Genomic DNA, 17,374 nt, shown 5'->3' with positions numbered 1-17,374 from the left:
AATTTTTTATAAGTGTGCAGGAATTTAAAACAGCTTATTCAAGAACTGTCCCACTGGGCACACACTGGTTGACTGGTTGACACAAATTCAGGAAAATCATGTAATTCAAGGTCATGGCATGTCTCTTATAAAGATCTCAGAATATAACCTAATTTTGCATGGCACTGAACTATATTCATGCCAAAAACTAAACTCAATGGTATTATGTCACCAAGAGCACAATCAGCAGAGCCAGTTGCCTTTCGACAGCCTAACTGATGCCACACACTGGCCGGGTGCAGTACTGCACTCCCCTCTCACCAAGTCAACATAAGCTAGCAGAAAAAGAGAGTGCAGCTGAGAGGGGGCTCAGGAGGCTGTGTCTCCTCAGGGAAGGGAAGTCGTACTTGGACTGAGTGCGACCAAGGGCCCTTTTCCCTCTCGGAGACTGCCTCCCATCTTTGTCCCCTTATGAGCTCTTAAGAGCTTCCTGCTGTGCCTTTGTTATATTGGAGGATGTGGAGGCAGTCTGAGGCCCAATGAAGGAGACTCAAGGATTACCATGGCATGCGGTAAGGTCCTGTGAGCGCACTCTCTCTCTCTCTCTCTCTCTCTCTCTCTCTCTCTCTCTCTCTCTCTCTCTCTCTCTCTCTCTCTCTCTCTCTCTCTCTCTCTCTCTCTCTCTCTCTCTCTCTCTCTCTCTCTCTCTCTCTCTCTCTCTCTCTCTCTCTCCTGATTGTCCCATCTTTCATTGCCCTCACAGAGCCCATAATACTGCTGTGCCATGGTCACACCAAGGGGAGTGGGTAATGTTTGGGTTTTATAACAGAGCATCATCTTTATTATCATCCCAAAGTGATAGAAAGCTAGCTCTCAAAAGCACAAGGATAGAGTAGCCTTCCAGGACTGTATACTACACAGATGCAAAGGACAGATAGATAGATGTTTCTGACCAACAGCACTTAGAGCTGTGAAACTAGGTTATTGGCACAGTGACATGGGATGGGATTTACTACCATCCCATAAACCAACACAAAAGGTATGTTGGTTTGTGTGGTAGCAGTGTATTCTAGATGCTGGAAGTATAAACATGAATAAAATGCATGTTTGAGTGAGGCTTGTTGATCTCTGACTTCTATTCATCTCAGCATATTGAATTCAAAAAGATTCAGAGTAAAAGAGTGAAAGAGAGAGGGATAGAGAGGGAGTGAAAGAAAGAGAGATATGGAAGGCAAGAATGCCAGAAACAGAGAGACGGAAAGGGGTTAAAAGACAGAGAGAGTGATGGAGTCATTCAGTCTTTCTGTCTCAGTCACTCACTCATTAAGACAGTAATTCACAGAGGGAATTATGGATTCACAGTCATGCGGTGAGGTCACTGTAGCTGATGGATGGTGGATTCCAGCTCTGTGATCTAGAACCTTAACTGTAGGACTGGGAGAAATATAAAACAAGATACTGTAAACGTGTGGAGGAAGACGAGTAGATCCCTGAAATAGACATTTCATTCTGCAATTAACGATTGTCGCCATCCGCTAATAAGTCTGTAAAATCCCATATAGCCATGAGATGAGTTCTAAGGAGCTGTGTCCATCCCCTAAGAGATCTGGCAGGTTAGCCTCTGGAGAATAACACACCAACAGAGAGACACAGTGAATTCTATTACAGCACAACATAAAACATTCAGCACTGATAGAATGATGTACTTACTAACTCAACCTTTAAAGTGAGAAAGAACAGTTTTCACTCTGCCAGGTAAAGTAAGAAAGACGAAGGAAGTATACAAACTAGGAGCACAGACTGGAGACAGAAACTGTCAGGCACAAACAGGTGTACAGTGCCTTGCAAAAGTATTCATCCCCCTTGGTGTTTTTCCTATTTTGTTGCGTTACAACCTGTAATTTAAATGGATTTTTCATTTGGATAACATGTAATGGACATACACAAAATAGCCCAAATTGGTGAAGTGAAACGAAAAAAAAATACTTATTTAAAAAAATAAAAATAAAATTACAACGGAAAGGTGGTGCGTGCATATGTATTCACCCTTTGAAAGGTGGTGCGTGCATATGTATTCACCCTTTGAAAGGTGGTGCGTGCATATGTATTCACCCTTTGAAAGGTGATGCGTGCATATGTATTCACCCTTTGAAAGGTGATGCGTGCATATGTATTCACCCTTTGAAAGGTGATGCGTGCATATGTATTCACCCTTTGAAAGGTGGTGCGTGCATATGTATTCACCCTTTGAAAGGTGATGCGTGCATATGTATTCACCCTTTGAAAGGTGGTGCGTGCATATGTATTCACCCTTTGAAAGGTGATGCGTGCATATGTATTCACCCTTTGAAAAGTGATGCGTGCATATGTATTCACCCTTTGAAAGGTGATGCGTGCATATGTATTCACCCTTTGAAAGGTGATGCGTGCATATGTATTCACCCTTTGAAAGGTGGTGCGTGCATATGTATTCACCCTTTGAAAGGTGATGCGTGCATATGTATTCACCCTTTGAAAGGTGGTGCGTGCATATGTATTCACCCTTTGAAAGGTGATGCGTGCATATGTATTCACCCTTTGAAAGGTGGTGCGTGCATATGTATTCACCCTTTGAAAGGTGGTGCGTGCATATGTATTCACCCTTTGAAAGGTGGTGCGTGCATATGTATTCACCCTTTGAAAGGTGGTGCGTGCATATGTATTCACCCTTTGAAAGGTGATGCGTGCATATGTATTCACCCTTTGAAAGGTGGTGCGTGCATATGTATTCACCCTTTGAAAGGTGATGCGTGCATATGTATTCACCCTTTGAAAGGTGGTGCGTGCATATGTATTCACCCTTTGAAAGGTGGTGCGTGCATATGTATTCACCCTTTGAAAGGTGGTGCGTGCATATGTATTCACCCTTTGAAAGGTGGTGCGTGCATATGTATTCACCCTTTGAAAGGTGGTGCGTGCATATGTATTCACCCTTTGAAAGGTGATGCGTGCATATGTATTCACCCTTTGAAAGGTGATGCGTGCATATGTATTCACCCTTTGAAAGGTGATGCGTGCATATGTATTCACCCTTTGAAAGGTGGTGCGTGCATATGTATTCACCCTTTGAAAGGTGGTGCGTGCATATGTATTCACCCTTTGAAAGGTGATGCGTGCATATGTATTCACCCTTTGAAAGGTGATGCGTGCATATGTATTCACCCTTTGAAAGGTGATGCGTGCATATGTATTCACCCTTTGAAAGGTGATGCGTGCATATGTATTCACCCTTTGAAAGGTGATGCGTGCATATGTATTCACCCTTTGAAAGGTGGTGCGTGCATATGTATTCACCCTTTGAAAGGTGATGCGTGCATATGTATTCACCCTTTGAAAGGTGATGCGTGCATATGTATTCACCCTTTGAAAGGTGATGCGTGCATATGTATTCACCCTTTGAAAGGTGATGCGTGCATATGTATTCACCCTTTGAAAGGTGGTGCGTGCATATGTATTCACCCTTTGAAAGGTGATGCGTGCATATGTATTCACCCTTTGAAAGGTGGTGCGTGCATATGTATTCACCCTTTGAAAGGTGATGCGTGCATATGTATTCACCCTTTGAAAGGTGTGCGTGCATATGTATTCACCCTTTGAAAGGTGGTGCGTGCATATGTATTCACCCTTTGAAAGGTGGTGCGTGCATATGTATTCACCCTTTGAAAGGTGGTGCGTGCATATGTATTCACCCTTTGAAAGGTGATGCGTGCATATGTATTCACCCTTTGAAAGGTGGTGCGTGCATATGTATTCACCCTTTGAAAGGTGATGCGTGCATATGTATTCACCCTTTGAAAGGTGGTGCGTGCATATGTATTCACCCTTTGAAAGGTGGTGCGTGCATATGTATTCACCCTTTGAAAGGTGGTGCGTGCATATGTATTCACCCTTTGAAAGGTGGTGCGTGCATATGTATTCACCCTTTGAAAGGTGGTGCGTGCATATGTATTCACCCTTTGAAAGGTGATGCGTGCATATGTATTCACCCTTTGAAAGGTGATGCGTGCATATGTATTCACCCTTTGAAAGGTGATGCGTGCATATGTATTCACCCTTTGAAAGGTGGTGCGTGCATATGTATTCACCCTTTGAAAGGTGGTGCGTGCATATGTATTCACCCTTTGAAAGGTGATGCGTGCATATGTATTCACCCTTTGAAAGGTGATGCGTGCATATGTATTCACCCTTTGAAAGGTGATGCGTGCATATGTATTCACCCTTTGAAAGGTGATGCGTGCATATGTATTCACCCTTTGAAAGGTGATGCGTGCATATGTATTCACCCTTTGAAAGGTGGTGCGTGCATATGTATTCACCCTTTGAAAGGTGGTGCGTGCATATGTATTCACCCTTTGAAAGGTGGTGCGTGCATATGTATTCACTCTTTGAAAGGTGGTGCGTGCATATGTATTCACCCTTTGAAAGGTGATGCGTGCATATGTATTCACCCTTTGAAAGGTGATGCGTGCATATGTATTCACCCTTTGAAAGGTGATGCGTGCATATGTATTCACCCTTTGAAAGGTGATGCGTGCATATGTATTCACCCTTTGAAAGGTGGTGCGTGCATATGTATTCACCCTTTGAAAGGTGGTGCGTGCATATGTATTCACCCTTTGAAAGGTGGTGCGTGCATATGTATTCACCCTTTGAAAGGTGGTGCGTGCATATGTATTCACCCTTTGAAAGGTGGTGCGTGCATATGTATTCACCCTTTGAAAGGTGGTGCGTGCATATGTATTCACCCTTTGAAAGGTGGTGCGTGCATATGTATTCACCCTTTGAAAGGTGGTGCGTGCATATGTATTCACCCTTTGAAAGGTGGTGCGTGCATATGTATTCACCCTTTGAAAGGTGGTGCGTGCATATGTATTCACCCTTTGAAAGGTGGTGCGTGCATATGTATTCACCCTTTGAAAGGTGGTGCGTGCATATGTATTCACCCTTTGAAAGGTGGTGCGTGCATATGTATTCACCCTTTGAAAGGTGGTGCGTGCATATGTATTCACCCTTTGAAAGGTGGTGCGTGCATATGTATTCACCCTTTGAAAGGTGGTGCGTGCATATGTATTCACCCTTTGAAAGGTGGTGCGTGCATATGTATTCACCCTTTGAAAGGTGGTGCATGCATATGTATTCACCCTTTGCTATGAAGCCCCTAAATAAGATCTGGTGCAACCAATTATGTCCAGAAGTCACATAATTAGTTAAATAATGTCCACCTGTGTGCAATATAAGTGTCACATGATCTCAGTATAGATACACCTGTTCTGAAAGGCCCCAGAGTCTGCAACACCACTAAGCAAGGGGCACCACCAAGCAAGCGGCACCATGAAGACCAAGGAGCTCTCCAAACAGGTCAGGGACAAAGTTGTGGAGAAGTACAGATCAGGGTTGGATTAAAAAAAAATCAGAAACTTTGAACATCCCACAGAACACCATCAAATCCATTATTAAAAAATTGAAAGAGTATGGCACTACAACAAACCTGCCAAGAGAGTGCAGCCCACCAAATCTCACGGACCAGGCAAGGAGGGCATTAATCAGAGAGGCAGCAAAGAGACCAAAGATAACCCTGAAGGAGCTGCAAACCTCCACAGCGGAGATTGGAATATCTGTCCATAGGACCACTTTAAGCGTGCACTCCACAGAGCTGGATGAGACTAAAATTTAGCTTTTTGGCCATCAAGGAAAACGCTATGTCTGGCGTAAACCCAACACCTTTCATCACACCAAGAACACCATCCCCACAGTGAAGCATTGTGGTGGCAGCATCATGCTGTGGGGATGTTTTTCATTGGCAAGGACTGGGAAACCGGTCAGAATTGAAGGAATGATAGATGTTGCTAAATACAGGGAAATTCTTGAGGGAAACCTGTTTCAATCTTCCAGAGATTTGAGACTGGGACAAAGGTTCACCTTTCAGCAAGACAATGACCCTAAGCATACTGTTAAAGCAACACTTGAGTGGTTTAAGGGGAAACATTTAAATGTCTTGAAATGGCCTAGTCAATGCTGAGACCTCAATCCAATTGAGAATCTGTGGTATGACTTAAAGATTGCTGTATACCAGCGGAACCCATCCAACTTGAAGGAGCTGGAGCAGTTTTGCCTTGAAGAATGGGAAAAAATACCAGTGGCTAGATGTGCCAAGCTTATAGAGACATACCCCAAGAGACTTGCAGCTGTAATTGCTGCAAAAGGTGACTCTACAAAGTATTGACTTTGGAGGGGGGTGAATAGTTATGCATGCTCAAGTTCTGTTTTTTTGTCTTATTTCTTCTTTGTTTCACAATAAAACATATTTTGCATCTTCAAAGAGGTAGGCATGTTGTGCAAATGAAATGATACAACCCCCACAAAAATCTATTTTAATTCCAGGTTGAAAGGCAACAAAATAAGAAAAATGTCAAGGGGGGTGAATACTTTTGCAAGCCACTGTACGCACGTTGACTGTCCAAGAGAAGGCAGAAATCTTCAACTCACATATGATAGAAAGAGGTTGAAAGAAGGGATTGATTGATAGTGGGATACATATTCCTCCTCTCCAAAAATGTAAATATACATGAGAGGTATGTGGCTTACTTCCCATAAAAAAAATCTCCCACTTCTGCCTACAATTCCCCACTCTACAAGACAGAGCATCTTCCAGCCCTGTGGGGGAGAGCAGGGAGCCTATCGCTGTGTTTGTGACAGTGCCGTGTAGAACTGTCTGCCATAGCCTGAGGAACAGTGGGACTGTGTGTGACTAAAACCTTAAGTATGCTCAAACATGTTGCTGTTCTTATTAGCGATGGTCCTTCTTTGGAAAAATGAAATGGTAAATATTATGCTCTAAATGTTGTCACATAATGTGTGTTAATAACGACATAATTACTACATCATTTGGAGATAAGGTCTCTGTTCTCCATGAATGTTTATCCTGTCTTCTATCAGAACCACATTCCTTTCCTACTCTTAGCACACATCTATTATGACCATTGAGGAGAGGATAGCACCTCTATATCTATTCTTAACTGAAGGCTCTAACGGTCATTCAGACTAAAGTTAATGCAAATTGAAAGTAATTCTCATTGAAAGTAATTCAGATTGAAGGTCATTTAGATTGAAAGTAATTCAGATTGAACATAATTTGCAGATTGATTGTTTCAATAACACAAATCTTGCACCACTCAGAGTAAAAGCTTTCGTATAAAAGACCACAATCACAGACTGCAATTTGGAGCAACGTCTGGGTTAATGAGGATTTCTTCGTTTTTGCTGTCATGGTGAGCTTTAGGTGTGTGTGCGAGACCTGGCTCGGTGAAGTGTGTTGTGTGAGGGGTGGTGTGAAGGGTGGTGTTGTAAGGGGTGGGGTGAAGAGTGGTGTGAGGGGTCCGTGTGAGGGGTGGTGTTAGGGGTGGTGTGAGTGGTCCGTGTGAGGGGTGGTGTTGGGGTGGTGTTAGGGGTGGTGTGAGGGGTGGTGTGAGGGGTCCGTGTGAGGGGTGGTGTGAGGGGTGGTGTTGGGGTGGTGTGAGGGGTGGTGTGAGGGGTGGTGTGAGGGGTGGTGTGAGGGGTGGTGTTGGGGTGGTGTGAGGGGTGGTGTGAGGGATCCGTGTGAGGGGTGGTGCTAGGGGTGGTGTGAGGGGTGGTGTGAGGGGTCCGTGTGAGGGGTGGTGTTAGGGGTCCGTGTGAGGGGTGGTGTGAGGGGTGGTGTGAGGGGTCCGTGTGAGGGGTGGTGTTAGGGGTGGTGTGAGGGGTGGTGTTGGGGTGGTGTGAGGGGTGGTGTGAGGGATCCGTGTGAGGGGTCCGTGTGAGGGGTGGTGTGAGGGGTGGTGTGAGGGGTGGTGTGAGGGGTGGTGTTGGGGTGGTGTGAGGGGTGGTGTTAGGGGTGGTGTGAGGGGTCCGTGTGAGGGGTGGGGTTAGGGGTCCGTGTGAGGGGTGGTGTGAGGGGTGGTGTGAGGGGTGGTGTTAGGGGTGGTGTGAGGGGTCTGTGTGAGGGGTGGTGTTAGGGGTGGTGTTAGGGGTGGTGTTAGGGGTGGTGTGAGGGGTCCGTGTGAGGGGTTGTGTTTGGGGTCCGTGTGAGGGGTGGTGTTAGGGGTGGTGTTAGGGGTGGTGTGAGGGGTCCGTGTGAGGGGTCGTGTGAGGGGTGGTGTTAGGGGTCCGTGTGAGGGGTCGTGTGAGGGGTGGTGTGAGGGGTGGTGTGAGGGGGTCGTGTGAGGGGTGGTGTGAGGGGTGGTGTGAGGGGTGGTGTGAGGGGTCCGTGTGCGGGGTGTTGTGAGAGGTGCCTCTGAAATGTCACCCTATCCGCTCTAGTGCATTACATTTGACCATGGTCTGCATAGGGCTTTGGTCAAAAGTAGTGCACTAGGAGATAGGGTACCATTTGACATGCAGCCTAGGAGCAGAGGTTGAGGAGACTTACAGGGGATGGTGCGCAGGTAGAGGTTGTCTCGGATGACCTGCTGCAGCTTGTGATCCAACGAGCCCTTCTGGAACTGCAGGCTTAGGTAGTGGCGCAGGTCTGTGTTCAGAACCTTCCCTGAGCAGACAGAGACACACAGTGTTATTACAGGGCCAGTGTACTACAGTGTCAAGAGGATAGAGGTCAAACAATATGCCTTCCCTTTCCATCAGTCACTCCTGTGAAGGCACCTCATCTACACAATAAAACTGACAACAAAAGGTTTTATATAATATGCATACAATGATAGACACTCACCGCAACAATGACAACCAAGCATAGGCCAAAAGCTTATATTCCAAAGGAACTGTGAAGTCTCAATGCAAAAATTTGAGTGAGAGTTTTTAACGGAAAACTCTCAGGAGCATCTCCTAACCAACCCCCCAATGACTTTGTAAAAACAGAGGAAGTTCACAAAGTTTGAGAGGAGACAGGAACTTGAGAGTCATCCTGTGAAAGCAGGTGAAAGTTTGCTGGGAGTCGGAAAAGATGAAGAGGAGAAAGAAAGAGTGGAGAGAGAGAAGGAAGAGACAAGATCTTCAGTGTCTTGGATGTGAGCCTAGTCCCCTGGCTGACAGTAGGGGGAAAAGTGGCTTTGAAATGGTTCAACTGGCGCTGAGCTTCAGTAATCATCATGTTCCCTCTCTCTCCTCTCTACTCTCTGCCGGGCGGACAAAACTCTGCTTAACACAACTTTGTATGCATGGCTATGAATACTAATACATCCTTTCAGAAAGGAACAGCCCCCTACAGTAGATATAGCTGGTGATACAATATACTGAACAAAAATTAAACACTTATTTTTACATGTGCCGAATACAACAGGTAGATCTTACAGTGAAATGCTTACTTACAATGGCTTGCAAAAGTATTCACCCTGTCATGACGCTATCACTTTCAGTGAATTGGCTAGCAGAGATGTGAACAGGGGCAGTTTTACGACCTTACAACCACGTCGTAAATACCACAGAGACTCTCCCTGACCATGCAATTGAGAGAGAGTTTCACAGTAAGACAAAGAGATTCTCCCGCCCAATTCTACTACGTCACAGAATTAGAGAATTGAACAATACTCCTATTTTGGAGAATGTGTAAACAGTCGGTGGAGAAGCCAACAACGACCCGGTCGGTTTTGTTTGTGACCTTATGAAAGACAATACAGCCACATTACCCTAACTCTGTTCATACAGGTCCCTCAGTTATGAGGTTTGCATCTAATTCTTGTATAAAACGAATGAGTAAAGATGAAACTATTTGCGAAATGATATAATGTGATGTTAACTTTTAAAATAAGAAAATCGTCTTCCCTGTAAAGTTTAACTAAGACAGTAGCCACACCCAAGCGAATAGGCATTGGTTGGAAATGATGAACCAACCCCTTTTCTACATTTCTATAAAAGCCCCCGTGACCCAATTCACGTTGAACTAAGTAAACCCCAGAGTGAGCTGTGGTGGCAAAAAGTTGAATATCCACTCTACATAACGAAAAGTCACTCAAGTTCCGAATACCGTGAGGATTTGTCCTCACGTTAAAAAGGGCTAATTCTAATGTCAACCATACAGGCCAGGAAACATGGGAGCTTGCTCTACACGTGAAATGGTATGAACTCTGACCTATTGATCACTCATGAAGAAGTGAGTCCTAGATGACAGCCTTACAGACTGCAGCTGGAAAGGTAGCAAATCTAGTACGTGAACACTGACCGACGTGGACCAATCTCCAGAGTGAGATGAACCTCTCAGACCATGTGAATACAATGCATTGCTTTTCCGAATGAGCGATCATTAGTGGCATATGTATTTATGTGAGAAAAGCTTCCCAGGTCCTTTAGTCTTCCTTCCAAAACCACCTTCTCTTTTCTCTGAATCTATAGTGTTATAATCTAACTGTTTTTGTTTAGTCCACTAGGGATGGTATAATGTTATTATGTATTGTATATTCTGTAATTGTTTAATTAGTTAGTAAATAAATAATTGAGCCAATTGGTGTATGGATGATTTATAGTAAAGGCTGGGTTCGTGCAGATAACCAACAATTTACGACGTTCAGATGAGACAGACGAAGGTAATAATAACAATTCATTAATAGAAGACTACTTGATCAGATATTAAAGTATCTGAAGAGTTATATTCAGAAAATTCTAACTTTGTAATCTGAACATTTTCCGTGGTGCCCCGACTTCCTAGTCAATTACATTTACATGATTAGTTAATCATGTAATACTAATTACAGAGAATTGATTTGATAAAATAACAGTCTTCACCTTTAACGATACTAAAGACACAACATGGGTTTTTTCTGGCCACTCTTCTGTAAAGCCCAGCTCTGTGGAGTGTACGCTTAAAGTGGTCCTATGGACAGATATTCCAATCTCCACTGTGGAGGTTTGCAGCTCCTTCAGGGTTATCTTTGGTCTCTTTGCTGCCTCTGATTAATGCCCTCCTTGCCTGGTCTGTGAGTTTTGGTGGGCGGCCCTCTCTTGGCAGGTTTGTTATGGTGCCATATTCTTTCAATTTTTTAATAATGGATTTAATGGTGCTCTGTGGGATGTTCAAAGTTTTGGATATTTTTTTATAATCCAACCCTGATCTGTACTTCTCCACAACTTTGTCTCTGACCTGTTTGGAGAGCTCCTTGGTCTTCATGGTGCTCCTTGCTTAGTGGTGTTGCAGACTCTTGGGCCTTTCAGAACAGGTGTACTGTATATATACTGAGATCATGTGAGAGATCATGTGACACTTAGATTGCGCACAGGTGGACTTTATTTAACTAATTATGTGACTTCTGGACGTAATTGGTTGCACCAGATCTTATTTAGGGGCTTCATAGCAAAGGTGTGATGTCAGAACTCTCTACGAGAGGTGGGTGTAGAAGTCAGGCACAGGATAGGAGTAAATACGGAGAAGGCGTATTTATTAACAGTTCATCAAACACAACTGCCACAGACAAATGGCAGTCCACAAAAACATCTAGAACATAGTCTAGGAAAAAAACACCTGTTAAAAAAAATGAACAAAATATACGCCACCCAAAACCAAAGACAGGAAAACGCAAAACAAACCCGCACAAAACAAAATGGGTAGGGCAAGAATAAATACACCAACTAATCAACCTCAACAAGACACAGGTGAACAATCAAAACAGACATGACTAAACGAAAAATAAAAAAGATTGGTGGCAGCTAGTAGACTGGCGATGACGACCGCCGAGTGCCGCCCGAACAAGGAGAGGAGCCACCTTCGGTGGAAGTCGTGACAGGTGAACACATATGCACGCACCACTTTTCCGTTTAATTTTCTTCGAATTTTGGGAAATAAGTAATTTTTTTCATTTCACTTCATCAATTTGGACTATTTTGTGTATGTCCATTACATGAAATCCAAATAAAAATCCATTTAAATTACAGGATAGGAAAAACGCCAAGGGGGATGAATACTTTTGCAAGGCACTGTACAAGCCCTTAAACAAAAATGCAGTTTTAAGAAAAATAAGTGTTATGAAAGTATTTACTAAATAAACTGAAGTAAAAAAAAAAAAACAATAATAATAAAAAATAATTAAAATAACAAATAATTAAAGAGCAACAATAAAATAACAATAACGAGGCTATATACAGGGGGTACCGGTATAGAGTCAATATGTAAGGGCACAGGTTAGTCGAGGTAATTGAGGTAATATGTACATGTAATAGTGTTAAAGTGTCTATGCATTGCTAATAAACAGAGAGCAGCAGCAGCGTAAAAATGGGGCGGGGGTCAATGCAAATAGCCCGGGTAGCCATTTGATTAGCTGTTCAGAAGATATATGGCTTAAGGGTAGAAGCAGTTTAGAAGCCTCTTAGACCTAGACTTGTCGCTATGGTTGCAGTGCGGTAGCAGGGAGAACAGTCTATGACTAGGGTGGCTGGAGTCTTTGGCAATTTTTAGGGCCTTCCTCTGACTCTGCCTGGTATAGAGGTCCTGGATGGCAGGACACTTGGCCCCAGTGATGTACTGGGCCGTACGCACTACCCTCTGTAGTGCCTTGCGGTTGGAGGCCGAGTAGTTGCCATACCAGGCGGTGATGCAACCAGTCTGGATACTCTCGATGGTGCAGCTGTAGAACCTTTTGAGGATCTGAGGACCCATGCCAAATCTTTTCAGTCTCCTAAGGGGGAATAGGCATTGTCGTGCCCTCTTCACGACTGTATTGGTGTATTCGGGCCATGAAAGTTTGTTGGTGATGTGGACACCAAGGAACTTGAAGCTCTCAACCTGATCCACTACAGCCCTGTCGATGAGAATGGGGGCGTGGTCAGCCCTCCTTTCCTGTAGTCCATGATCATCTCCTTTGTCTTGATCACATTGAGGGAGAGGTTGTTATCATGGCACCACACTGCCAGGTCTCTGACCTCCTCCCTATGCGCTGTCTCATCATTGTCGGTGATCAGGCCTACCACTGTCGTGTCGTCAGCAAACTTAATGAGTCGTGCTTGGCCATGTAATGTAGTCATGGGTGAACACCCGGGGGCGGCCAGTCAGGAAGTGCAATTGAGATTGCACTTGAGACCTGTGGATCTGTTGGGGCGGTATGCAAATTGGAGTGGGTCTAGAGTTTCTGGGATAATGGTGTGATGTGAGCCATGACCAGCCTTTCAAACCACTTCATGGCTACAGATGTGAGTGCTACAGGTCAGTAGTCATTTAGGCAGGTTACCTTAGTGTTCTTGGGCACAGGGACTATGCTAGTCTGCTTGAAACATTTTGGTATTACAGACTCAGTCAGGGACATGTTGAAAATGTCAGTGAAGACACTTGCCAGTTGGTCAGCACATGCTCGGAGTACACATCCTGGTAATCCGTCTGGCCCTGCGGCCTTGTGAATGTTGACCTGTTTAAAGGTCTTACTCACATCGGCTACGGAGAGCGTGATCACACAGTCGTCCGGAACAGCTGGTGCCCTCATGCATGCTTCAGTGTTGCTTCAGTGTTGCTTCAGGGTCGCAGCCTGCGACTGTGCTTCCCTTTGTAGTCCGTAATAGTTTGCAAGCCCTGCCAAATCTGACGAGTGTCTGAGCCGGTGTAATAGGATTCAATCTTAGTCCTGTACTGATACTTTGCCTGTTTGATGGTTTGTCGGAGGGCACAGCGGGATTCTTTCTAAGCATCCGGGTTAGAGTCCCGCTCATTGAAAACGGCAGCTCTACCCTTTAGCTCAGTGCGGATGTTGCCTATAATCCATGGCTTCTGGTTGGGGTATGTACGTATGGTCACTGTGGGGACGACGTCATTGATGCACTTATTGATGAAGCCAGTGACTGATGTGGTGTACTCCTCAATGCCATAGGAAGAGTCCCAGAACATATTCCAGTCTGTGCTAGCAAACAGTCCTGTAGCTTAGCATCTGTTCATCTGACCACTTTTTTATTGACCGAGTCACTGGTGCTTCCTGCTTTAGTTTTTGCTTGTAAGCGGGAATCAGGAGTGTACGTGTCTGTGTGTGGAGTAAAGGTGGTCTAGAGTTTTTAATGTGCTGGTAGAAATGTGCTTGTAGAAATTTGGTAAAACTGATTTAAGTTTCCCAAAATTAAAGTCCCCGGCCACTTGGAGCGCCGCCTCTGGATGAGCTTTTTCCTGTTTGCTTATGGCTGTATACAGCTCATTGAGTGCTGTGTTAGTGCCAGCATCGGTTTGTGGTGGTAAATAGACAGCTACAAAGAATACAGATGAAAACTCTCTTGGTAAATAGTGTGGTCTACAGCTTATCATGAGAAACTCTACCTCAGGTGAGCAAAACCTATAATCTATGCCAAGGCGCATTGATGCTGTTCTGGTGGCTCGTGGTGGCCCAACGCCCTATTAAGACACTTTTTTGGTGTTTCCTTTATTTTGGCAGTTACCTTATCTTATTCATTGCAAGTCATGACACAACTGGTCTAAATTGTGGCCTGGTATCAACTATACCCTTTGAAGTATTTGATGTTATCATTACCTTCTCAGTCTTCAGATAGATGTCACATAAAGTGTATGGGATGTATTTTAGACTGTTTAAATGGCCTATTTCTTTGGCATTTCTCTGGGGGGGAGGACTTCCATGGAAAACAATCAAATTATGGGACAGTTTGAGCTGCTGCTGCCAGATTGGGCCTCTATTCCCTTTTGTATTTCTGTCTGTGTGTCTTTGAGCCTGGACCAGTAGTGATTTGGCACTCTTTCAAAATCAAAATCAAATGTTATTTATCTAATGCTCTGTAAACAACAGGTGTAGACTAACAGTGAAACGCTTACTTACGCGTCCTTTTCCAACAATGCAGAGTTAAAGATAAGATTTTTTTTTTTAAATATATATATATATATATATATTTAAAAAGTGGCACAAGGAATAAATACACAGTGAATAGTGAATAACAATAACAAGTATAAATAACAGGGCTATATACAGGGAGTACAAGTACCGAGTCAATGTGCTGGGGTACGAGGTAATTGAGGTAGCTATGTACATATAGGTAGGGGTAAAGTGACTAGGCAACAGGATAGATAATAGACTGGAGCTGTAGCGGCAGCGTACGTGAAGCAGTATCAACAGCGTGTGTGTGTTGGGTCAGTATGGATGTGTGTGCATATTTTGTGTGTGTAGGCGTATGTAGTGTGTGTGTGTGCGCGTGTATGTGTGTGTTGGGGTGTCAGTATAAGTATGTGTGAGTAGGTGGATAGAGTCCAGTGTGTTTGTATAGAGTCAGTGCAAGAGAGCTAGTTATTGTTTAGCAGTCTTATGGCCTCTTTGGAGAGAAAGAGGGGATAGACAACTTTCATCCTGAAAATCCTCCCGCTCCCTAAAACATGTCACATGGAATGCAAAATAGGGGTTGATTTAATTTAAGGGTAACATCAATCTTTAGGGGCAAAGGATTTAGGGGGCAAACGAGTAATCGTTTTTGAATAGTTTTAATGTTATGTTTTGTCACTGGAGTTAGATGGTGTTCCCATGACTTTCTCTGTCCTAACAGTTAGTTAGGTAGCCACACATTACATTACTCATTCCACTACAAACGGTTCACTGAATAGCATCTTGCAACATTTTGCTATTTTGGGATACGTTCAATTTGGCCATTGTTTGATGAACAAGGAGACTAGAGACTTTATTCTATACTAAACAAAAATATAAACGCAACATATAAAGTGTTGATCCCATGTTTCATGAGCACAGAATTTGAGAGAAATAAGCTTTATGTACATATGAAACATTTCTGGGATATTTTATTTCAGCTCATGAAACATGGGATCAACACTTTATAAGTTGCGTTTATATTTTTGTTTAGTATAGAATAAAGTCTCTAGTCTCCTTGTTCATCAAACAATGGCCAAATTGAACGTATCCCAAAATAGCAAAATGGTATTAAACCATGCAACCAAGCAAATCGTCAATACAGGACTAAGATTGAATCGTACTACACTGGCTCCGACGCTCATTGGATGTGGCAGGGCTTGCAAACTATTACAGACTACAAAAGGGAAGCACAGCCGCGAGCTGCCCAGTGACACGAGCCTACAAGATGAGCTAAATTCCTTCTTTGCTCACTTCGAGCCAAGCAACACTGAAACATGCATGAGAGCATCAGCTGTTCCAAACGATTGTGTGATCACACTCTCCGTAGCCGATGTGAGTAAGACCTTTAAACAGGTCACATTCAGGTCAACATTCACAAGGCTGCAGGGCCAGACAGATTACCAGGACGTGTACTCCGAGCATGCGCTGACCAACTGGCAAGTGTCTTCACTGACATTTTCAACCTGTCCCTGACTGAGTCTGTAATAGCAACATTTTTCAAGCAGACCACCATAGTCCCTGTGCCCAAAAACAGTAAGGTAACCTGCCTAAATGACTACCGACCCGTAGCACTCATGTCTGTAGCCATGAAGTGCTTTGAAAGGCTGGTCATGGCTCATATCAACACCATTATCCCAGAAACCCTAGACCCAGTCCAATTTGCATACCACACCAACAGATCCACAGATGATGCAATCTCTATTGCACTTAACACTGCCCTTTCTCACCTGGACAAAAGGAACCCCTATGTGAGAATGCTATTCATTGACTACAGCTCAGTGTTCAACACTATAGTGCCCTCAAAGCTCATCACTAAGCTAAGGACCCTGGGACTAAACACCTCCCTCTGCAACTGGATCCTGGACTTCCTGACGGCCCACCCCCAGGAAGTTAGGGTAGGTAACAACACATTCGTCACGCTGACCCTCAACACGGGGGCCCCTCAGGGGTGCGTGCTCAGTCCCCTCCTGTACTCCTTGTTCACTCTTGACTGCTTGGCCAGGCACAACTCCAATACCATCATCAAGTTTGCCGATGACACAACAGTTGTAGGCCTGATCACCGACAACGATGACGACAGCCTATAGTGAGGAGGTCAGAGACCTGGCCGTGTAGTGCAAGGACAACAACCTCCCCCTCAATGTGGAGATGATTGTGGACTACAGGAAAAGGAGGACCAACCCCGCCCCCATTCTCATCAACGGGGCTGTAGTGGAGCAGATTGAGAGCTTCAAGTTCCTTGGTGTCCACATCACCAACAAACTATCATGGTCCAAACACACTAAGACAGTCATGAAGAGGGCACAACAAAGCCTATTCCCCCTCAGGAGACTGAAAAAATTTGGCATGAGTCCTCAGATCCTCAAAAGGTTCTACAGCTGCACCATAGAGAGCATCCTGACTGGTTGCATCACCGGCAACAGCTCGGCCTCCGACCGCAAGGCACTACAGAGAGTAGTGCGTACGGCCCAGTACATCACTGGGGCCAAGCTTCCTGCCATCCAGGACCTCTATACCAGGTGGTCCTAAAAATTGTCAAAGACTCCAGCCACCCTAATCATAGACTGTTTCTGCAACCACAAGGCAAGCGGTACTGGAACGCCAAG

At 44.4% G+C, this 17,374-nt stretch overlaps 1 protein-coding gene across 3 annotated transcripts in view; it reads right to left on the bottom strand.

Annotated features, from left to right (window-relative positions):
* The window catches only part of LOC115207689 (membrane-associated guanylate kinase, WW and PDZ domain-containing protein 3-like), a 185,687-nt gene that overhangs the window by 55,784 nt on the left and 112,529 nt on the right, over positions 1-17,374 (bottom strand). For all 3 annotated transcript variants that reach the window (XM_029775060.1, XM_029775058.1, XM_029775059.1), the window contains exon 2: positions 8,423-8,539. In XM_029775060.1, the coding sequence (XP_029630920.1) occupies positions 8,423-8,539 (117 nt within the window). The remainder of the gene's footprint in view (positions 1-8,422; positions 8,540-17,374) is intronic.

This window comes from Salmo trutta, chromosome 14 (genome assembly GCF_901001165.1).
Source record: "Salmo trutta chromosome 14, fSalTru1.1, whole genome shotgun sequence".
Taxonomy (NCBI): domain Eukaryota; kingdom Metazoa; phylum Chordata; class Actinopteri; order Salmoniformes; family Salmonidae; genus Salmo; species Salmo trutta.
Note: the sequence above shows the minus strand (reverse complement) of the source record. Positions and strands in the feature narration are given on the sequence as shown.